Genomic DNA, 21,933 nt, shown 5'->3' on the forward strand with positions numbered 1-21,933 from the left:
AAATATATCTAATAATGGAATCCAATTTCAAATTATTGACGAGGCCTTTTAAACTCAGTTATTTCTACCCTGCAGACCACTTTTTTTTTACTCTGATAAACAGTCAATATTCTTCCTTCAAGTCTCCTCCATCTCATGCAATTGCAGGAGAATTATTAATAATATAGAACAAGTCGCGAAAAGCTTTGGAAAATGGACAAACGACGGCCAAAGACCGGGGTTGGAGGTTCTAACATTCGGTGGCGTCCCACCAGAAGAATCGGAGGAGCCAGTGACAAATAAGCAGCGTCATTTTTGTGCTCCCCTCAACCAGGCTTCCCCAATCCTTGTCTGGGGAAGGCCTTCGGTGCATCCGGCGAGGCGTTTTCGCAAGCATGTGCTGCTCTTGGCAAAAGCCTAGGTGCATAGTGGCGCTGGTAAGGCTGGCCTGTGTGGTTGATTACATGTTTGATATTATTCTTATGTTCACCGCCTTCCGTGAGACGGGAGGGCTTATAAAATGGGCGGGATTGGAATTGAAATATATGCTCCCACACAGAGCACATACTTTTATTTAATATTGAAGACAACAGGTAGGTACCTAGACCTTGTTGATTAGCCCCCAAGTGGCTTGGGATAGGAGACTAGGCAAGACCAAAACCGGCATCAACCGACCAACGATGAAGGGGCTGACTAGATATACTTTCAATATTACTATATCCGGGGACCTGAAGTGAATAGGGAAGAATAAAGTTCTAGAATCCAACAGTAAACCCTCTTGTCTCTGCCTCTTTTTTTACACAATTGCATAATTGTGGTGGCTGCCATCTCAGTGAAGATGTTATTATTATTCTTCTTCTTCTTCAATTATAGATGTATATAGTCAGAGGCTATAATATCTAGTTGAGAACTATTAATTCTCAGAATTTCTCTGATAAAATAACTAGCTAGTATCTTATGCGGTTAGCGGGGTGCCCAGCCCGCCGAGCGTGGTTGATGTGTCATGAGAGAGACGCTCATTCAAGAGATGACTAATAAATTTGTTAGGATAAACGTGTAACTAGCCCTGAGAGATACAAATATTGATGTTTATAGTCTTACTTTTTAGAAGTTCATGGCCTACATACAGATATAAAAACAACCGAAAATATGGCGTATGTGGCGGCTGGGATGGTGTAGTGTTGAAGGTCCTACCCAAGCCCTAACCCCCGTGACCCACACACAATGCCGCTCCTAGATAGAGAATTAATATTAATATTATACAACCAATCACCTTCTCCAACAGGTTAAGCTGCCACATATGCTATCCTATTATTTCTCAAGCCTAGAGGTTAGTTTTTTCCATGGGTTCTATGATAGTGGAAAGTCCTCAAAGATGAGGCAATTTTGTGATGACAGGCATTTGATTTAAAAATTATTTAAATAATAACATGAGGCTGTAGAGCTAGATACAGCGAAACAAGTTCCAACCACCTTGGAAGGTTGTCATCATTTAACTTGTTCAGGTTTAGCGGCCACGTGGCGCCGAAATAAGGTTTGGGGCTCGGCAACTCACAAACATTTTGCCGGTGAGCCTCAACCTCATCCTTCACTTACCACCAATACCGCAGCTGTCGTCATCTTTACTTTCGTGCATGAGTGACCGTACGTTGGGAGCAGCAAGTGTAATATGGATCGTTTTCCTGGAAAGATATGAGTTTATAACTACTTATGTAGTCGCTTTCTTTGGATCTGGAACAAGCTGTTTAAATACTGAAATAACTATGCTCCCACGAGTTGATGGTACTGTTGAGGATATCCTCGAGAGGACACAAGTGCTAGCATTCCCTATTTCTGCGATAGAAATGTGAAGCATGGTACTCTAAACTCCATCGATAAAAAGTGATATATTATCGCCCATCATATTTCTCGAAGAGACGCGCCACCAGCCATCAATTTAGGGCGATATGAACCGTAACAATATCTTACCCTCCAGGGCTGCTCTGGTAGCCAGCAAGTCCGGCTGTGCGCAGACCCAGCCCCAGGCCCAAGGTCAGTCGCAAGAGGGACATCCCGAACTTGAAGGCCGTGGTTCCCCCACCCTTCTCGATCTCCCTAGCGAAATACATCTACAGCTCATGTCGTGGCTCAACTTTCGCGATCTACAGATGCTCCGCGCTACAAACAGCTATTTCCGCAATCTACCATCAGACATAGAGGTGGCCCGCATTAGACGCGACTATGTAGCTGATCTCGTGCGCGCCGAGACGAAAGAAGTTGTGGACGCTGCAACCAGCGCCACATCAGAATTCCCCTCTATTAGCATCGGTGACGACGGCCGATCCACTTCCCCACAACGCTTGACCTGCTACAGCTGTCTCCGCTATCTACCCATACACTCATTCTCTAGCACACAAACGACCCGACGCCGTGGAAAGGGGCATGCAGATGCCGCAAAACGTTTTTGTGTCAGTTGTGCACTGCGTCTCCGCAAATGGGAGCCGGGCATTACACTGTCGTTTTCATGGGGAGAAGCCGTCTATTGCCGGCGATGTCGCAATCTAATGCCTTTACGTGAGAGTGCGGCTGAATGGGCGCGGATTTTTGGCCTCTGTGAGGGTTGTCGGACCGTCCTGGGGATCCCAGATTGGCATCAACATGAAGGCAAAGGAGCTCAGGGGTTTTGGTATGGTGCGAAGGAGTTGCTAGATCGGACTTTTGCAGAAAGAGGTAGGGGAAGAGAGAGCGAAAGAGTGGATATGTGGGAGGAGCTTAAGGAGAAGATTGCGGTATTGAGGCTGTCTGAGGAGTTGGAGGTGTAGTTGGGTGGATTAGGTATGGTAGGGTATTGGTTTCTTGAGGGGATGTGGTATGTTGTTTTCTCAGCCGCAACATGCAATTAGCAGTTCATGAAATTTCATCCAAGGCTTCGGGTCGTCTCACGAAAGTATAACTTAGGTAACGGTTCGTTCTCACAGCCACCTCTCCTAGCTCATTACGTGACCTGGTAGTAGCCTCGAAAAGCAGCTCTGGAGTCTTGCACCAGCCATTATCTCGACAAACGAAAATATCCGCTTAATTTTTCTAATTGACTGTTCAAAATGCTTCTACGAGAGCTTTCTTTATATATTATGAACTATATAGCTATGGGTAGCACTAAGCATCTTTGCTAATCGCTGCTAATGCTTCCTACTCCGAGATGGAAACGCTGTGATGGAAAAGCCTACATGCGAACCAGAAAACTGGCATCTTTTGAAAAATGAATCTAAACATTAGATATTACTACCGACCCACGCTTGTTCATATATATATATAGACAGATATATTCCTTCCCAACTGACTCACCAGAAGAACAAAGCCCTACACGCCCACCGCCCAACGCCAGAAAAACAATGGGTCAGCAAATTAGCTACTTCAAGTTAACTCTCACCAGCAAATTATCAATCAACAAACGGCGCATACTCCATTCTCATCTCCTCCGTCATCCCCATCTGCGTCAACCTCTTCTGGTCCCAAAACACGTATCCCCATTTCCTATTATAGCAATTATGCATCTGGCACAAATACTTCGAGTTCTTCTTGTGCAACCACGCCCAGCCCAAATTCGGCCTTGACCAATCTGCATCGGAGGTAAACGTCTCTGACGCTCTGACAGGGCGGAAAACCCCCACAATATTCGGATTCAGGGCCCGAGTTAGGAAAAATGAAGCACTTGTTGGGTTACTCTCGATTGCGGAGATGCTGGGATTAATCTTACGGTGTTGCGACGGGTCCATTAGACTGTTGTTTACGTCTGTGCTTGTGATGTGCTTCGTAACTGGGCTGGATTCATACTGATCAGATGCTTGGAACCATCGCCAGAGAAATTCGAGACCGCGAGCCAGGTATTGTTCTCGCTGGTCGTCGACAGCGAGGTCAAAATAGACATCTAGAAATGAATCCCTTCCCGTTAGCTCAGAAATGCACGACTAGGGGCTGTGAGAACATACCGTCGTCCACGTCTGGTCCGCCAATGCCAATACCAACGCCACTGGCTCTTCCTCTCCTTTCACATCTGGCTTTATTACTATTTATCACTCGTACCTGACAATCGAGTACGCTGTTATTGGAAGAGGCGCTCGTTTCCGAACTGCTCGTGAGGAATATTTGGTACATGTAATTCCTGATACAGTGGATCTCTTCTATCTCCCACGGCGATAAGAAGTTGAGGAATGCGATGTGATGGTTTGGATAGCGCACCCCCCAGCGCGTGTGCATGACTGCCAGTAATTCTAAGCGGTACAAAGCCCGGTAAATGCGGCATGTTTCGCTTCTGGAGAGTGGGAGGATCCCATCATCGCTACCACCACCGCTGCCGCTCTCATGGTCATTGCTCTTACCACGATGCCTTTTTCCCGTAAAAGGGTTGAGTCTCAGACAAGAACGCACAATGTCTTCTGTCATCGCGCGTACAATAAAGTGTTGTCGAACGACGGCGAGAAGTTCATCCAACAACAACGCGGCGAACTGAGCTGATAACCCGTCACCCTTTGAATATGTGAAGGTCACCCCATTAATGCTCCTTTTCTCTACTTCCTCCTTTTCCTCAACTTCCACATCTGCACCGACCTTTTGCGTCGTCTCACGAACATTCTCAACAAACTCCTGCGACAACCCACGTAACTCATCATATGTATTCAGAAACCCCTTGGCGAGACCCAGGATCTTCACCTCGTCCTTCAGCGGCAGAGAATCACAATCAGCCGCCCGACGCAATGCCGCTAGTGAAAGCACCTCGAGGAAAATGGGCCGCGGCGTCGTCCGAGCTAGTAAATGGCGTAAAATTCGCCTACGGTCAAACAGGTAGACGCTGTGGAAATGGGGAGATGCCTTGACCAAATCGCGGAGCGACGCGAGATCGGGGAGCTGACTTAATATCTCGATTTTGATCTCTGTGGGGAGATATTCTATTGGCGCGCTTTTGTATGGTGATGAAGGGGGCGCTGAGGGAAGATTTGATTCCATGGTTTTCCAGAGCTTGGTTAGTTGTTTTCTTTTTTTTTTTATCCCCATCAAAGGGGTATATGAATTTGGTATGTAGTTTGCTACTTATTTTATTCATATTCTTTCCCCCCCTTTTTTCCTTCTTCCTTTGGAATATCCTGTGGTGTTTAAGTAGATGAGTTTAGCAATAGATACTCTTTGTCTATGATAAAGAGAGCTTCGTAGTTCTTCAAGGAGATACTTGAAACAATCGAGGTAATGGAGATAATTCCATTCACCTTGATATCCATTGTGATTTTTTTTTTTTTCGTTACCATTCTTTGTTATACTGGGTTGAGCCAGCTTCGTGCATCGAAACGAACTTGGTGAATGAGAAAACAAACAGAATACAAAGCTTTATTTCGAATCAGTATCAAAGCGCCAGCCCTCGCTCAAGCCTACGCTCTTCGCATCAATTTGTATGTTCTTTGACTCCTTTATCGCTTTTCGCTTCATCATCGATTCCGGCGTCGCCTCCATGCCGTAGGCCCTCACTCAATATAAAGGTCGTGATAACCACGTATTGAATTTAGCGCCTCAAGTTGGAATCAAGAGGAAATTCGTCACAAAGCCGAAGAAAGAATTCGCCTCCAACCTATCCAAGCTGCTTTACGTACGCTTTGGACTTTTTAGCCTGTATGACAAGAACGTCAAGGGCCTTCGACTCTAGAAGTAGCAAGGGGAGGTGGGTAGCCGAAGGGATTATCGTAGCTCCATCATTCAAGATGACGTGAATATTCCTCTGCTCACACATCTTTTCCCACGGTAAGGCTTCAAACTTTTTCCATTCAAGTTTCTATTAATATAATGTCTCATTTCTTTGTAACAATGATAAGAGCTTATAATCCATAAAATTCAGAAGTATAAAGAACGCCGACTTTTCATATATTACAAAAGCCGCCAGGTAGGCGAGCCTACCCATACTGTACCATCAAATAAAATACAATTGTTATAGATGGACGCCAAAAGTATGCCCACAGAATCAAATGGGTTCAAGGCAGAGAGAAATATATGTGGTGGAGAGGGATAAAAGAAGAGAAACACCAACATACCTAGAGTCGATAGCCCGCACGAATGACTGTGCCAAACCCCGATACACCATCACCATTGTGGCATGCATTGCACATATAACTATACAAAAGTTCGCTCACTTTTCCTTACCTAACCCTTGTTACCTTTTAACCTTTCACTCACTGGGAAAATGTCGGTTCGCTCGGGAAAAAAGCGAGCTGAGAATGCTAGTGAAACCGTATGAAAAACAGCCCACGTACACAATCCAGATATCCAAATGATGATAAATGTCGACCGACCACTTCATGCCACGGCTCCCACGCGAATGACGACAGGAACATCTACCGCCCTCGCCTCTCGAATAGAGCAGGCTATACACGTCCGACCAACTCGGCCCACTCCTGCATTTACACCAACCATTGCACATCACGAACGAGCAAATAGCTCCTTATGTTCACTGCCCCGCGCGTCGATGATATAGGTGTCCTTCCGCTTTCGGCTGCGGTCATTCGCGAGCGGCAGATAGTTAGTCGGGAACGAAGAGGCATGGGATCCCTGGTGGTCTGGTATGGTTCGCGGGCTAGGAGTTGAGGGTAATGTGTGGATTGGGATATAACTGTATGGGAACGAGAATGTATGGAGTGGGTGGCCTGGGAGGCGGGAGCGGTGGGGTAGCTTGCCATTCCTTACGGCCCCATTTTCCTGTGACCCCAGGTGGTGGTCTTTTACTTGTTGACCAGGCGAGTTACGATGGTGGTGATGATGGCGATGGTGAGGATGAGGGTGATGGGTACCATGCGCTTCGGAACAGGACACGCTCGAGCCTGCGATGGAACCGCGAGGTGGGACGCCGCTATGAAAGACACGTTGTAATTTCTGCCCAGCGATATTTGGGGAGAGTCTGAGTGGGTAGGTGTGAGCGTGACAGTTAGGGAGGCGATGGCCTTACGAGGGCGTGCGAGAATAAAAGGGTCTTGCGAGCGTTGAAGGGACAAAATAGTGCCAGCACCCCCCTGAAAATTCGTAGCAAAACACTGCAAAAAAATCAAAAAAAAACCACATTTCTCTAGAATCATTCAATTATCATCCAATACATATCAATATGCCACCTCAACTTAGTGATTTCATCATCAACAAGATTGTACACCTTCTCAAGAATGATTATATGCCTGCTGAAATCTAGTGTTGTTATTTTCGTGGGTTGGGTTGAAAAAGTGGTGGGTAGTTTGCCTGAAAGAACGGGTTGGGTTCTCGGGTAAGGAAAAAAGTTATTCAACCCGAAAAACCGGGTTGGCGAGACATTGGGACTGGGTAAATATCTGCCTAATCTAGAATATTCATTTGTTATAGCCGGCTCACAAGTATTCTATAAGAAGAATTGGTAAATATAATAATTATTATTATACAAGCATCAAACGCTCGCTTACGCTCGCTTTGCTGCTTGCGCAACCCCCTCTACCACTTCCACCCTCGGGGCCTCTACCCCTACCGCCCCTACCGCCCCCCCTACCACTTCCACCCCCTACCCCTACCCTCCCCTTACCACCCCTTCCACCCCTTCCACCCCTTCCACCCCTTCCACCCCTTCCACCCCTTCCACCCCTTCCACCCCTTCCACCCCTTCCATCCCCTACCCCCTCTACCACCACCACCGCCCCTACCGCCCCGTAGCCCCCCCTACCACTTCCATCCCCTACACCCCCCTTACCACCCTCTACCCCCTCTGCCACCACCACCGCCTCTACCGCCGTGTAGCCTCCCCTATCACTTCCACTCTCTACTTCTAGTTAATGGGAGACGGGGGGTGTGTGCTTCTGGCGGCACAAGAACAGGAGCAGCCGAACCACGATAATAATAACCACACAAATAAGAACCACAAGAATAGAAATACACACAAGAATAATCACTTAATTGAACACATAGGAAACACCACACACACACTTGAACACTGAAACACTTGGGGGATGTTGATTGTTTTTCCCCTGATGGATGATGGTGGATCGCACGATGGAAGGCCGTATGCATTAGAAAATCTTGAATTGTAACCACTCAGTAAGACAGAACAGTACATTGGTGAGGCATATCTCTACGCTCAATACAATTCTAGTATGTGCCATCGTCGAGAAGATAGATTCTCACTAGGTTGAAAACAGTACGTACCCCGAGTGGCATTGAGAATGGCTGCCAATAGGTTAATATTGAACAGACGGACGCTAGCGATACCTCGTTAGGAAGTACACAGAAGAGGAAAAGTCTGATTATCTTGGTGGTGAAAGAACTCCAGGAGAATGAGAACACACTATCTTTGAGAAGAATATGGAAGATAACTGGTGATCTCTACATGTACCTCCATCCGTGGACAGAGCGGGATTCTTCATTCAGGTCAAGTGAGGATGTATATTTTAAATATTAAATGTTACAACTCTGATGAATGTTTTAACCACAACTCCTTTTAAATCAACAAAAGGGGTATCTTGAGGACCAAGCAGCAATTTAAGAGCTCTTTAGTGTTGTCTCCCACATTCTCTGCACCTCTAACAGACCCCATCTTTGCATCCACTCACATCCTACTACATTCTCAATTGTGGCTCTTTTGCTTGGCTCCAAGACCAACATCGACTTCATCATGTCACAGAACGCATCTTTCTCCTCTGCTGAAAAGGTATCAAACCTCATCCTCTCTCTTGGGTTCTGTATATATTCTGTGTATCGCTGGGTCCAGTTCCTGGTGCTGTTGCTGTACCACTGACGAAGGGTTTCTTTCACATTTTTGTGTCCATCTTCATCAAACCAATTACTTCTTTTCTCCCACTTGCTCCACCACCGATCAGGAAGCTTACCAAGCATCTCAACATGCTCAATTGTAACCTCATCCAATGTGACAGGAAAGGCTTCAAAGGGGGGGCCGGATCCAAAAATATCCCAGATAGTGCATGCAAGCGTCCATATATCTCCTGGGAAAGAAAGAGGCTCATCTGATTCTACAGACTCTGCGAAGTGTGCTTCTGGTGGTGCAAGCAAGAGTGGTGTATGAGCAGTGAACTGCTGTGTCACTTGAGTATCAAATGCTTCTCCAAAGTCTACAATCATAATTGCAGAGTCTGCTAGAGAAATCTCATCACTACCAAGCCCAAGCCAAACTGGGACAATGACTTCTGAAGGAACTCCCAGATCAAGAGAAGCACCATCTTCACGAACAACCTGCTCTTTTGCTGGTTCACCGGTTCTAGCATGCAGCTGCTCAAGAGTCATGTCTTGCATATCAAATGGCAAGCAAAGGAGAATATTTGCAAGGTGAAGATCTGCAGCCATGTTTAGATTGAGGTCAAGTAACAAGAAGGGATTGTAGCATATTGGACATACCTCCATGAACAATGCCTTGAGAATGGATAAATTGCAGACCAAGTATCAGCTGTGATGCGATGGCTCGGGCGGCAGGAAGATGGAGGAGTCGGTGATATGCAGCATCCTTCGCTTCATGAATACTGATTCTAGCAGCGTCCATGACCAAGCACTGATGCCTACCATTTGGCCCAGAGAATGTGAAAGAATCGAGCAGGTTCTGTACAATAGCCTTCCCAGGGAGCTTGGTTTTAGCCCTAGCTAACTGTGAAAGAATCTGTATCTCATGGGTTCGCTCAGCTGATTCTGCAGTAGAAATCTTGAGAGCAACGAGTCGGCTTTGCCTTCTATCCTCTGCCAGCCAGGTTGTGGCAGACCGACCGAACCCGAGTTTATGAGCGATAACATATCGACCCGCACAGAGTTCATCACCAATCATGACTGGATGATAACCTCCTGGAACATAATAGTCCAAGCGCTCAACTTCTTCCACATATCTGTACTGGACTTTGCTGGGTTCCATGTTTGTTGCCATACTTCTGTGTATGGGTGAAATGGAGGGCTGTGCGTGGCGGAAAGGCGAACCGGGTATAAATGGTCTAATGCTATGAAATTGCAAAAGAGCGTTGCTAGCTCGATTGGCCATGTCGCGTGGGTAATGTGTGACGATGACGGGTGAGTTGATGGGTTGTTCGTAGTTAACTAGTTAACTAGTTAGTTACCCGACGAGGAACAACAATAATCCGATACTTCAACAGGTAAAGCTGGAATGTCAGAGGTTCTCTTCCAGATTATTATTGTGAATGTTGTGGAGGCGTCTTATTAGTGGGCTCCAGGTCCGTCCCTGGATGACTGAAATCAGCTGCACAGAGGATTTGCCATGCACCCAAGTGCGCGCTCAGGTCCAATTGATCCATGATACCCCCGCAGCCTCAAGAAATGCCTAAGCGCCCTGAGCTTAGATTTTGGCAGGCTTCAGAGGCAGGGATATGGATCATCACATGCGAGTCTTAAGAGGTGTGACGGTGCATGTAGGCCTGATGATACATCGCTTGGAGATGGAAACATCGATAGCATGGTTCACTGCGGGAACTGAACAAGGGCCATGGGAAGAAGTGTGCCAGTGAACCGGTTGTGATGGTGAGTCGGGGTATATTTATGTAGGCCATGTCGCCTCTGATACGGACAATAAGCAGCGAAATCCTACTTCACCTGACACTGCTCTTGATATTCCACTCTTCGCCTTCATCATGTCGACCTTGAATGCAGTCAAGTTTCGTTTCTTGAATCAACCTAGCGCCCAAACTATCAGACAATACATAACTATCGCATATCAGACGGCGACGGACCAAAAGTTATATCCAAAGGCCATCCTCATTCGGTGACATTATTGAGACCAAGCAGACAAGAATTTTCATCAAGGCATACACTAACTTTCAATAAACTGTCAGCTCGGGCATTCACCCAACAACCACAATCGATGGCAAATATCAAAAAGACCCAAAGGGCGAGCACCTGACTCTATGCTTCAAGGATGAAGATATGCTAGCCAAAGGAATATATGTTGCCAGCCATGGATATGTGGACTCGAAGACCGATTGGAAAATTCGGGAAGCCCGTCATTCCCCGGAGAAGCCGGACTCGACGATCATGAAACGGAACGGGCGCCCCATATGGCCATCTGGAGAAGTGTGCATCTCGCAGGTCAGGATTGCGCTCTTTTGCTTTTTGCCGTGCTAACTTTTTCGATCAACCAACAGATCTTAAAGCCCTGCTAATATTGCACTTTGGCACACAGATGTGGAACTAATCCCATAGGAAGAGAGCCATCTCATCTAGATAAAGACATGGTTTCTCTAGAAGTTGATCACAAAGAGCTTGGAGCATAAAACGTGTAATAGTACGCCGCCATCCAGCGCGAATTGGTGGTGCTCTGGGACTGTCAAACTGCTGCAGGTTCGAGCGAATGTAATAAACTGATTGTCAGCTACATTCAAAATAGTGGAAGGAGATATTTTCGAAAATGCGACGGCTGAAGATTAACCCCCAGTCCAACATATCTGATCGCAAACTATTCATCAAGTAAACGTCCCGTGAAGTGATAGGCGAATCCTTAGACTGGCTGTAAATCCCAATTTTCGCGGCGGCATCCGCGCGGAATAAAACCCCAGCAGATAAAATAAGCTGTATTAAAAGCCACTTCCGTTCGAGTGATGTGTCTGGATTCTTCCCATCTAAGGGATTATTATTCAGGCAATCGCCGTCCTGGTGCGGAGGCAACTCCCAGAGGATTTGACCTACGCGGGTTCTCCATTCTGTCAAACTAAAATCTACCTAGGCACCCTTAATATTGAGCACTTGCATCAACGTGCTGATCTGGAACCGAAAGCTATCATGGTGTTCCGCATGTACTATATCGGGTGGGGGATATAAAAACGTGCTGAAGAGTTGACGATGGAGGTCCGCAACGGTCTCCTTGAGCGTGACTTGGTCGTGCATATCCGATAACGTTTAGAGCCTCTCCGTGATGGTCTTCATGGAGCAATTGCGCACCCCAATACGATTCCATGCCGAAGGGCCTGCCGCGACTAATTTCAAACGCTCAAGGGTAATATTTGGCCGATAATCGGTGTATGGATCATCTTTTCCGCGCGGCCCAGGTGCGATCTGCAAATGTGCATCCAGGGGACGTGGTTGAAACGGCTGTGCAGCGATCTTGGGCTCTTACGCAATCGGTAGCTCCAATGAAATTACGGGATCCAATGCAGCCAGCCTCTTTTGCCCTTGATGAATCCATGTTTGGAATTTCGAACACGCCAATGTCAAACGAGGGCGGTCTGGAACCATGCCTTTCAGTTAGGGCATCCGGATATATTTGTATTCCCGCACCATTTGAAGTTACTGGGATATGAGCATGGAGTGTCGAGGGCATGAAAGAAGGGTGCTGCAGTGCCCTTCGGTCTGCGAGGTTTCGAATTCTCGAGCTATAATCCCAAGGGAAAATGACATGAGGATACCACCATGAGCAGTGACCCTTCTCCAGCAGAAAATGCGGTGCTCCAAAAAAGAGGTATTTCAACTCATCTTCGGACAGGGAGTCGGTGGCACCCTTCCTCTCGTGCAGATTGGTTGCCGATTGATATTCCTCCTGGACGTCACCAGGAACACCTGGCTTCGACACAGATGAAATCGGTGCGGAAACGCTGTGAGGGTTATCGGGATGTCCGGATGGGAGCTCCTGGGCTCGTAGAGGTTTTTGCATTCCATTATGATCAGACCTATTAGCTCCTTTTCTTGTGTTTATGGCCCGGGGGGGTCAATTCACGTTGTTTGGGCTTTTGTCCTCAGGCACATCATTCTCATGCGGGTGAATGCGCAAAAAGTCCTAAGATGGAGGACTCTGCTCCACCCGGTTTGGGGTGGCCGTCCCCGTCTGTCTTCGTACTCCCATTTTTCTTATCCTGGTTCAAAGGCATTTCGGAAACCGGGTTAAGAAGAATCCGAGTAAAGAGCTTGGAGAGAGCTGCGCCTGAGGCGTGAAGATTACCTAGGAGTTACAGCAACAGATAGGAGGAATAGGCGACAGTGAAGACTCCCGCCTTCGAGACATAGTTATTATGGTGATAATATCGCTATGGATATATAGCGCAAGCGAGCCCTATTCGAAGTGGATGCGAACCTTGCATCCATCCATCCATAAATAACTATATCTATCCCGCCACGGCGCGGAGCTGGAGCTTAGATAAGCTCGAGATTGCCCCAACACCGGCAGCGGGATTTTGAAGTTGAACTATCTCGATTCCATGCCAAACCGCAATTGAAAGTTGTATCGACTTTCGACCAGATTGATCAGTCCTGCGGTCCCCTACGGGTAATGTTCTGACGGGCCATAAAAAAAAACAATCAGGGGTTGTTGAAACGGTTCGCCTTGTTTCGAGTTTATACCAATCCATATGTTTGCCGCCATGGAACACAGGAGTCGGACTTCCTCGAACTGAAATGCCTGGTGTGCTGATAAGAACGCAAAAGCCGTACGTGTGGGGTGGTTGCGTATATAGCTTGATGGTGCATAATCCGTGTATATCTCTGGCTGTTGTTCTCCGGCAGATCTCCACCAGTCCTTCTCCGCCGCTGGGTAAATAAATATCTAACTTCTGCATTACATATGAGATATTACCTTTTCCACGCATGTGCTCTATTTACCCAACTCATATCACTCATAACGGTTCAATGAGTGCAGAGCCTTGTGACCCTCTGTGAGAATGCGGCAGAGGCCAGGGGGGATGAATTTTTCCCTGTTCACTGCTGCTCATATTAATATTATTGTCACTATCAAACTCAGGTCGAGCATCTCATACATTTCAGTGAAGCAACGAGGGCGATTGAGCTAGGTAATTAACTCTACTGGCTTCTTTAATCATGGTCTGTGATGGGGGGGAAGAATACACCAAGTACTTTGCATGGATCTACTCATCCCTCGTGCTCATCCACAACCACGCGCTGAGGCGAGGGTTACGCTGAGGGCATCAGGGTCGATCTGATATCTCTCGCTCCAAAAGCTTTAGGGCTCGCTGAGAAGAGAAGAGTTTTATGATTTCTAGAGATGGCACGCCAATAAGTCCATCCCTTCTTGACCTTCAAAAGCTGTCCATGTCTATCCTCCGCCCAAAACCATAGCCATGCTCTTCCATGGGATTTATAAATAGGCCGGGTATATTTTAGAACTGTACTGAAGTAAAACAGGTGCATGGCCACTTGTTTCTTTTTGTTTGAATGACCCTTCTCCTCGAATGATAAAGTATGGCTTCTTTTGACGAGACCAACCAAGAGCAAACATTGCATCAAGATAAGTAGGTAAAATGCCTATTATCCGTCGCAGCCGTGCAGGTTCCCAATACTTGTGCGTCGAAAAAAAAAAAAAAATTCAACCACAAAGGAGATGGAGTATTTGGAATATCAAACGGCCGCTCAAAGAAACACACCAACCAACCCCCCAATCCCCCATCCCCCATCCCCCCCCAACCCTCCAAAGAAACACCGAAATAGCGCCTAAAACCTCGGCTTCATAGCCAAAAAAGCAGGAGCAAGTATGGGCAGAACCATTGGCTAATTAGTCAGTAGCCAACTAGTTAGTTAACTTAATGAATTAGTTGCCTTTAACTACAGTCTAAAACAAGATCCGCCTGCATCACCTGCATATTTTCGAGACAAGGGCCTCAAAGCCATTTACGCTGTATTTTAATTTTTCGCTGGTGGCAAAGGCGGAGTTCCGCACGATAATAATCAGCTTTTTAAAGCCTTGGCCAGTGGCTTTTCTTTTTGCGGGCGATTGATGTGACCTCATTGCCTCATTTGAGAGTTCACGCTTTCGGTGAGAGCAAAGCAAGGAATTATTATTGTCTCCCCCTGGTTGCTCCGTAGAAATGAGTAATAATAATAGTTATTATAAAGAAGAGTAAACAAATGTTAAAAAAGGGAAATAAGGCGGAAGAAAGGTAGACTGTGTCATCACCACCCTGGATTTCTTTCCAGCAGCGGCCTGCCGACCACATCAGTATATTCCGCTCTCGCAAGCTGTACTCCGTAGAGAAATATGAGGAAGGTTGGGAGTAGTAACCTAGCACAGGCACAGGCACAGGTACAAGAGGTACATGTACATGCAGGATCTTACAAATACAACGATCGACAAGTAACTGGCACATCGACCTACCATGGCCATATAATAATAACTTCTTCAAGCCCAGCCTAAAATGCTTTGCCGGCCATTGACCAGGGAAAGGTATGCGCCGTAGACTGTATAGTATGGCCACCAGGTGGCCGCCTCACTGGCCCGCCCCGTCCAACGTCGTTTGTGATCAGGATCACGGTACTCCGTAAGCGGTGACTTGATGCCCGCTGACGTATTGGAAGGGACTGGCACTTGGTATGAAGAGTTACAACGACTAGCTCCTAGCCTAGTAGTGAAGTGCCTGGCGTGGGATATCCGGCTGCTGCGTTGTGCCATGAACGAACGGGGGCGGGCTGGCCAAGATGTAACTAGGCACAGTACCACCTGTGAGTGATGAGTGATGAGCGATGAGTGAGTTGGCCGGTTAACTAGTTAGTTGAATATTAAATAAGTGCATTTCCCCGGATTGAAATAATAAAATAGCTGACAGATCTCGCCATCTGTCCATCCTCTCTCTTCCTGTGTTTTATTCCTTTTTTCTTCCTCTTCGGTCCTCGTCTCCTCCAAACCCAGAGCAAAAAGCAAATACAATACCATAACCGGGCATATTGCCACACGGTCTGTTTTTCGGTACATGTGAGTTTTTTTTTTTCCCGCTTTGTTGAACTTTTTCTATTTTGGTTTTGGAGTTTCTTTGGTTATGCTCGCTGCTCCCTTGCTCCCCAGTGGCTGTCGTGAGCCGGCGAAAAAAAGTACCGCCGCCCAACATCACCCAAACAAGTATCACGAGATAGGCCTACGTGTACTTCCAGGTATCTCCTTGGTGGTGCGTGGGCGAGCAGGTACTTGGGGGCGACTCAGCAGCCGGAAGGGAATACCTGGGCAAGTCTCGAAACTTCTGAGCCACTGCGGCTCCACTCCGAGCTTGGCTTGCGTGCTATTTAACAGCCAACCGATCCGCTGCTGCCAGCTCATCAGCTTCATCTTCTTCTCTTTGTGTCTTCTTCCCTTGCTCCTCAAACAGTTTCCTGGATATATATCGACAGCTGCTGCTCGCTCTCCTATATTATTCTTACTCCGGGTTACTGCCATATATCTGCGCTGTGTTGATCCTTACCTCTCCTTGTTCTCACAGACTACTCTCCCGCAACTCCCTACGTCCTCATCCGAACGAGGAGCTGCCTCAAGCTCTTGAAACTCCAATCGATATCCCTATACCAGCTAGTTTGTCCTACCTAAGTAAAGGCTAGGTTTTACAGCTTCCGGACGTATGTTACATATCCTTCTTTGCCAAACTGTTTCAAATCGCATGCCAAGGAGTGAATTCAGCTAATGAAAAATCTCGCCCAATAGCTCTCCCAGGATCTGCAAGGCTTCAACACTGATATATATATATATATATATATATATATATATATATATACACTCATAACCTCCTTACTGTCATTATCTCGTCTGTCAACAAAGGAGAAACCACTCGTTAAAAAGAATAGAAAATAATATACTACGCCGTCCGTATTTCGCAGTCAGATACACAGCCATAACCGAGCCAACACCTCTCTAGAAACCGACTCCTTCGCCACCTAGCTTGCTACTGTTCCGTGGGAACAGTAACTTAAGAAGAGAAGACAAAAAAGACAAAATGGCACCACCAAGAAAGCCACGCTGCAACTTCAAGGACTGCAAGGAACTCGCCCAGCGGATCGTCGGTGATTGCGGTTTCTGCAACGGTCACTTCTGCGGCAAACATCGCATGCTCGAATCCCACGCCTGCAGCGGCCTAGAGGACTGCAAGAAGGAAAGCCATGAACGCAATGCAGAGCGGCTAAATGCGGAACGAACCACAGTTATCAAAGGCGTATAATCTTGGGAGCGGTGTTGGGGGTTCTGGTTCATTGGTGTCCATTTCGATTTTTAGTTTTTGTTCATGGATATAGGTCATGACGAACTTTTCTTTTTGGTGACGATACCCTCTTTCGTCTTTGTTGGCCGCTACTACTTGACCGGGTTAACTATTGCAATCGGCTGGAGTTTCTCCTGATCTGTGGTAATCCCCCCGTCTTGGCCGGGGCGCTGAAATAGTCCGCTAGGAGGGTGGTCCTGGGGTGGTTAAAAGAGGAAAAATTGTGACAAGTCTGCCTTGTACGTCCCGTTGGGTGGAAGCCTGCAGAGCAAGAAAAAACAAAAAGAAGGGGAAAAAAAGAAAAAGAAAAAGAGAAAAGTCTTAAATTTTTTTTTAAAAAACGACATACCTTCCAAACGGAACCAACGGGAGCGGCATTATTCTATACAAATCTCTTGGAGGATGTCACCGAAGTGTCCCCCGGTCCTGTACTTCTGAGTCTCTTTACTGTGCCTCGATAAACATGTTACTCGCCATGCTGAGTTGAACCGATGAGGCCGTCTCTCCCGCATTCCCGTCTTGGCACCGCTTTCAGGCTCTACCCCCTTCTCATGACCCCCATCTGGCCCCGTCACTTTTGTTTGCTTACTGGCTCCCTTGCTCTTTTTCCTCGCGCGAAACCAAATGCATGGCGTCACGGTAGCTGTTCAAGGATTTTTGATTTAAGCCTTTTTCTCCCTTTTTTAATTTTAATTTTAATTTTATTATTTTATTATCCCTCGGTTTTGGCATACTACTTCGAGAAATTCGCCACCTGCGCCCTTTTATCTACCCTGTTGCTATCTTTACTACCAACTACAACGAAATATCTTATATAAACCAATTCATCTCATCCTACTCCATGTTTGGAGCCATTTTTATATCATTCCTATATAACAGAAAGAACCATGTAGAAATTTGATACCGGTTGCATAGAGTTGTCAACTTCCTGCCTTTTAGGTACGTACCCTAGACCATCTCGCAACACGCCCAGAAAAAAATAAAATAAAACGGTATAAACAACAACGTATTTAAAACACCCCAGCAAACCAAACCCAATACACGCACAGCAAAAATATAAAAATCCAAAGAACACCTCTAGTTTCCACGCCTAAGACATATATATGCCAGCCACAATATCTTCAAAAAACAAAGATGAAATATGGGCGTATCGTATCGTAACAGCGCAGGAAAGCAAAAGGAATAGCTAAGCCCCAACGGGCTGTAGGATGGGGAAGGAAGGAGGTTTGAGCTGTGAACCGCTGGAGATAGGTAGAGCCGGTGGGCGGCGGGGGTTCAGAAGGCCAGTCGTGAGAGCATAACAAGGACCCCCAGTCGTTTCTGCGTAGAGGATGATGAGATGGGGCGGGATCGATAGAAAAGGGACACCCCCCGAAGCGCGCGCGTCCTCTTCTCGCAGGTATGAGCGCAAGGGGTGGATTTGTTTGTAGAGTATGCGAAGGCAGAGCGGTATATAGAGATGTATATATCCGCTAACATACGGATATTAACCTGGTCCGATTCGGGGCCTGTGGGTGGCGAAGGGAGTGGGTTAGGTAGGTTAGCCAGTGGCTCCAGGGATAAATAAATGAAACAACATCTCCGGGATTGCCAGAACCGCTGTCAATGGCACAGGCGCTGGGTGGTGGTGGTGTAGTGGAGGGAGAGGGGTTCTCCGGAAATGGGATTGAAGGGAACGTACATGTCATGATGCTCACTCAGGTTACTGAGATACTTATTCAACTCCTCGACGCGCTCCTTGTGTGTCTTCACGCCCTCGCGCTTGAGGCGTTCGTCGAGCTGTTGGGAAAGGGATGGTTAGCAAAAACCAGCTCGAATGCGTAGGGAGCAAAACACATATATATAAATATGAAAGCATGTTGAGCGAAGAACGATGAATTTCGGACCACCACAGAAGGGCGAGGGGAAACAGTATTATAAAACATACCCTCTTCCTCCTCGCCTCCTCATACCTCCTCTCCGCCTCCGTTTTACCCACAACAACCCTCTCAGCCCCCTCACTCACACCCCGACTCTGACTTCTACTGCCACTCCTGCTCCCACTCCCACTCCCACTCCCATCAGCACCACTGCCATCGCCAGCCGGCATCCTCGCTCCTTCACCCGGACCCGCACCCTCACCCTCAACACCCTTCATCCTCGCCCTCTCCTTCCCCTCTTCATTACTCCCACTCTCCCCCTCCTTCTCCTTCCTCCGCTTCTTCGTCCCTTTCTTACCAACCCGGCCCTCAAGCACAGGCGCGCCCTTGATCTTCAGCCTCCCACCGCCGCTGACGTACTCGCTCGCGGGAGCCATCTTTCTTTCCGTGTAAGGCTATAAGGTGTCCGCGGTGCGCTGTACAAAAAACAAGGATCTATCGGTCGAGTATGCGTGCTACTGGAAACATAGCTTAAATCTTGCTGTGCGAAGATCCGCGGGGTTGATGATGACTGCTGTTAGTTGATCGATCCATTCGAACAATGATGATGGGTTTCGAGAAACGGTGGTTTCGGGGATTGAGAGCTATGGAGATTACATAATAAGTCGATCTTGTTATTGCCACTCACTTACTCCTTTGAATATGCAAGGAATTAGGATGAGCAAGTATGGGTTTGAGGATAGTTTTCGGTCACGTTTTATGGTTTACGGTTGGGATGATACGACGGTTGGTATTTTAGGATTCATGAAACGATCGTGCCCATTGTGTAGAGGCATTATCGTGAATTCCATACATGGTTGGTTGTCTAGATCTGAAGGGATAACCACCAGAGGGGGAAACAAAAAATCCCATTAGTCATAATGATACATAAAATTTAGTTCTAGTCAAAGGGGATCGGTCGCAGGGTAGATCCGCCCATCCTCTTCCGCATTTCTTCCCCAGCAGCAACTGTACTGGGAACCTTGATGCCACAACAATCACCCCAGTAGTCCGTTGCCCTTTTTGAGTGATCATGCTTATGGCCATGAGCATCCCCATCACCAAGTGACTGTCCCAAACTCTCCTTCCGCTCCCCCATCCCAGGCACAGCTGGAATCAGCCCACCAAACATGAAATGCTGCATAATCGGCAACTTCCCCAGAACCTCCTTGATAAACATCTTCTTCATACCCGACTCGACCTTTTGCCAACTCTTGGCGCCGGAGATATCGTCGAGCATGGGACTGTGCCAGCGCAGACCCTTGACCGTTTTCACGCTGTCCACCCATCGGACCTGTTCCAGGTATATCCAGTCATCCCCTTCTTCGTCCAAGATGGCTTTGTTATGGATGCCCAGAGGGGTGATGTAAGGATGGCCGATGAGCTGGGCAGCGCCAAACAGGAAAGGAAGGAAATGGTAGTCGTCCAAGCCCCACACGCCATGTGATCCGGCAGGCTCAAGGTAGTAAGTTGCCTGTATCCGGCGCAGGAGGTGCATGTATCGAACGAAGACGCGGAGCACGAGGATGGGGAACTCTTCCCGCTCGAGTAAACCTAGCTGGTACAAACATAGGAGCCACATGACGAAATTCAGCTCGTGGCCGGAGCCGTAGTCGAGGCGGCTACGGGAGCCTAGTGAGTTCACTAGATATGTCGATAACTCGTCTACTACTGCTGCATTATCATCGTCATTATTATCATCAAGGGTATTGATGATATCCCGCTGCCAATGTGGGCTTTGCGCTGCTACATCATCGAAAAGCGAGCGGAAGGCGGGGTTGCCAAATCGGGAGCCATTCTGATCGAGGGATGGGTGCTTCTCGACAAGGGCTTCTATGGAAGAAAGAATATTGAGGATTTTGAGGGCGATGGGCGACGAGGGTAGTTTTCCGATAGCGGATATGGGCTTGAACCTGACGCTGTCGGACAGGTTGAAGATAAATGCGAGAACTAGGGTGTATGTGGGAGAGGATAGGAATGCTTCATGGTCCTCGGGGGATAGTATTCGGGATACTGGATGTATGTACTGGACAGATTTTCGGCTGATTGGTTTGGGGAGTTCTGGAGTCTCAGGCGGGGGTTCCTGGGATGACTGGGGACCGCGAAGGCGACCTTTGCCTGCTGGTCTTGAGAGCTTTTTTGAGAGGTCTATCTTTCCGGCGGGAGGAAAAGTCGAGTTAGACTGCTGTGATATCGAGGATGCCATGATTACAGTGTGCTGCGTTTTGAAGCAGTTTGCGGGAGCATTTCAGATCAATCCTCGAGTGAGTTGTAACTAGGCTGGTGACTAAGCAGCCCAGCCGCCTCCGCATGGCCCGTGCATTGATCTTCCTCTAAATCCCATCAGGACTAGTGCATTTTACACAAGTGGTATTTCTATTACGTCATTCCATGCTCGGCGAAAAGGAGAGAGAAGAGGAAATGAAGAAAAGACAAAGACATATATAATATTGACACAATACTCATCATGACTATAAGCATGATCAATTTGAATGTTAGATTGAGAAATGACCATTGTCTGCCTGGTTCCATCATGAGATGTGATGAGATGTGACTTGTGAGAAGATGTGTGTATGTGTGTCATCTGCTGATACTTCAGTTTATGATGCTTAGCAGATGACCCTGTCCAGTAACTAACTATAAGTTGAAGATATTATTAGTCAATCATTAAAAGACAACTCAAACAAAGACAGCCCCTCAAAATCTCCATCATCATATGAGATAGCTGAAGCATTCAATTCTGTTTCAAGTGTAAAGGTTCTGTCTTCAGCCAAGAAAGTTATAACTATTCATATCTCTCTACCAATTGAAGGTGATTGGCTCTCAAGAACCTTTGCCATTCTTGAATTTTCACTGTTTAACATGGGAGAAATACTGGTATTTTAATCAATGCAAATTTTGAATGTTAAGTGCTCATAATAACACTGCTCAAACCAGTCCTTGCTCTGCCTACTATCCAGATGCCAATAATTGTGCCTGACTCGCAGCTGGCATCAATTAAGCACCATAAGGCGTAAACTTGTGTCTGGATGATGCTCACATTATCTTTCCACAGTATTCTTTCTTTTCGCGGAACTTATTTACAGTACATTTGGTAGTTGGATGCTTTGTATGGGAGAGATAAACTGTAG

General features: G+C 47.0%; 11 protein-coding genes across 13 annotated transcripts; 4 read left to right on the forward strand and 7 right to left on the reverse strand.

Annotated features, from left to right (window-relative positions):
* Window positions 1-1,523: 1,523 nt before the first annotated feature.
* On the forward strand, window positions 1,524-5,369 carry BDBG_08609. 3 transcript variants are annotated; one of them, XM_031723649.1, is made up of 2 exons: window positions 1,585-2,827; window positions 2,917-5,369. In XM_031723649.1, exon 1 carries the CDS (start codon window positions 1,926-1,928, stop codon window positions 2,778-2,780), a length of 855 nt encoding a protein of 284 aa, XP_031580885.1. In that variant the 5' UTR covers window positions 1,585-1,925; the 3' UTR covers window positions 2,781-2,827; window positions 2,917-5,369. The 3 variants fall into 3 exon arrangements, with proteins under 3 accessions (XP_031580884.1, XP_031580885.1, XP_031580886.1); XM_031723650.1 differs by having other exon boundaries at window positions 1,585-2,010; window positions 2,127-5,369; XM_031723648.1 differs by having other exon boundaries at window positions 1,524-5,369.
* On the reverse strand, window positions 3,097-5,071 carry BDBG_08610 (uncharacterized protein). The gene is made up of 2 exons (XM_002620984.2): window positions 3,948-5,071; window positions 3,097-3,886 (listed from the first exon to the last, which is right to left on the reverse strand). The coding sequence occupies exons 1-2, from the start codon at window positions 5,008-5,010 to the stop codon at window positions 3,399-3,401; spliced, it is 1,551 nt and encodes a 516-aa protein (XP_002621030.2). The 5' UTR covers window positions 5,011-5,071; the 3' UTR covers window positions 3,097-3,398.
* Window positions 5,370-5,575: 206 nt separating the features above from the next.
* Window positions 5,576-6,088, reverse strand: BDBG_08611 (uncharacterized protein; the record flags this gene model as incomplete). Its single annotated transcript, XM_031723651.1, has 3 exons — window positions 5,576-5,776; window positions 5,873-5,903; window positions 6,033-6,088. 3 exons carry the CDS (start codon window positions 6,086-6,088, stop codon window positions 5,576-5,578), a joined length of 288 nt encoding a protein of 95 aa, XP_031580887.1.
* Window positions 6,089-6,716: 628 nt separating this feature from the next.
* BDBG_17798 (uncharacterized protein) lies at window positions 6,717-7,204 on the reverse strand (the record flags this gene model as incomplete). The annotated part of the gene is made up of 1 exon (XM_031725445.1): window positions 6,717-7,204. Exon 1 carries the CDS (start codon window positions 7,065-7,067, stop codon window positions 6,717-6,719), a length of 351 nt encoding a protein of 116 aa, XP_031580888.1. The 5' UTR covers window positions 7,068-7,204.
* Window positions 7,205-7,870: 666 nt separating this feature from the next.
* BDBG_08612 (CMGC/SRPK protein kinase) lies at window positions 7,871-10,030 on the reverse strand. The gene is made up of 2 exons (XM_002620986.2): window positions 9,355-10,030; window positions 7,871-9,293 (listed from the first exon to the last, which is right to left on the reverse strand). Exons 1-2 carry the CDS (start codon window positions 9,977-9,979, stop codon window positions 8,485-8,487), a joined length of 1,434 nt encoding a protein of 477 aa, XP_002621032.2. The 5' UTR covers window positions 9,980-10,030; the 3' UTR covers window positions 7,871-8,484.
* A 134-nt stretch (window positions 10,031-10,164) lies between these two features.
* BDBG_08613 (uncharacterized protein) lies at window positions 10,165-11,398 on the forward strand. Its single transcript, XM_031723652.1, has 3 exons — window positions 10,165-10,714; window positions 10,785-11,037; window positions 11,094-11,398. The coding sequence occupies exons 1-3, from the start codon at window positions 10,584-10,586 to the stop codon at window positions 11,109-11,111; spliced, it is 402 nt and encodes a 133-aa protein (XP_031580889.1). The 5' UTR covers window positions 10,165-10,583; the 3' UTR covers window positions 11,112-11,398.
* A 2,289-nt stretch (window positions 11,399-13,687) lies between these two features.
* BDBG_17799 (uncharacterized protein) lies at window positions 13,688-15,565 on the reverse strand. The gene has a single exon (XM_031725446.1). The coding sequence runs from the start codon at window positions 14,173-14,175 to the stop codon at window positions 13,846-13,848; it is 330 nt and encodes a 109-aa protein (XP_031580890.1). The 5' UTR covers window positions 14,176-15,565; the 3' UTR covers window positions 13,688-13,845.
* Window positions 15,566-15,614: 49 nt separating this feature from the next.
* On the forward strand, window positions 15,615-16,160 carry BDBG_17800 (uncharacterized protein; the record flags this gene model as incomplete). Its single annotated transcript, XM_031725447.1, has 1 exon — window positions 15,615-16,160. A coding segment is annotated over exon 1 (459 nt), but the record flags the coding sequence as incomplete, so codon positions are not given.
* A 429-nt stretch (window positions 16,161-16,589) lies between these two features.
* BDBG_08615 (zinc finger protein) lies at window positions 16,590-16,865 on the forward strand (the record flags this gene model as incomplete). Its single annotated transcript, XM_031723653.1, has 1 exon — window positions 16,590-16,865. The coding sequence occupies exon 1, from the start codon at window positions 16,644-16,646 to the stop codon at window positions 16,863-16,865; it is 222 nt and encodes a 73-aa protein (XP_031580892.1). The 5' UTR covers window positions 16,590-16,643.
* A 1,525-nt stretch (window positions 16,866-18,390) lies between these two features.
* BDBG_08616 (uncharacterized protein) lies at window positions 18,391-19,200 on the reverse strand (the record flags this gene model as incomplete). The annotated part of the gene is made up of 3 exons (XM_002620990.2): window positions 18,391-18,412; window positions 18,586-18,683; window positions 18,832-19,200. 3 exons carry the CDS (start codon window positions 19,198-19,200, stop codon window positions 18,391-18,393), a joined length of 489 nt encoding a protein of 162 aa, XP_002621036.2.
* Window positions 19,201-19,703: 503 nt separating this feature from the next.
* BDBG_08617 (peptidylprolyl isomerase) lies at window positions 19,704-21,008 on the reverse strand (the record flags this gene model as incomplete). The annotated part of the gene is made up of 1 exon (XM_002620991.1): window positions 19,704-21,008. The coding sequence occupies one exon, from the start codon at window positions 21,006-21,008 to the stop codon at window positions 19,704-19,706; it is 1,305 nt and encodes a 434-aa protein (XP_002621037.1).
* Between the last annotated feature and the right edge of the window lie 925 nt (window positions 21,009-21,933).

Source organism: Blastomyces gilchristii (genome assembly GCF_000003855.2).
Source record: "Blastomyces gilchristii SLH14081 genomic scaffold supercont1.25, whole genome shotgun sequence".
Lineage (NCBI taxonomy): Eukaryota > Fungi > Ascomycota > Eurotiomycetes > Onygenales > Ajellomycetaceae > Blastomyces > Blastomyces gilchristii.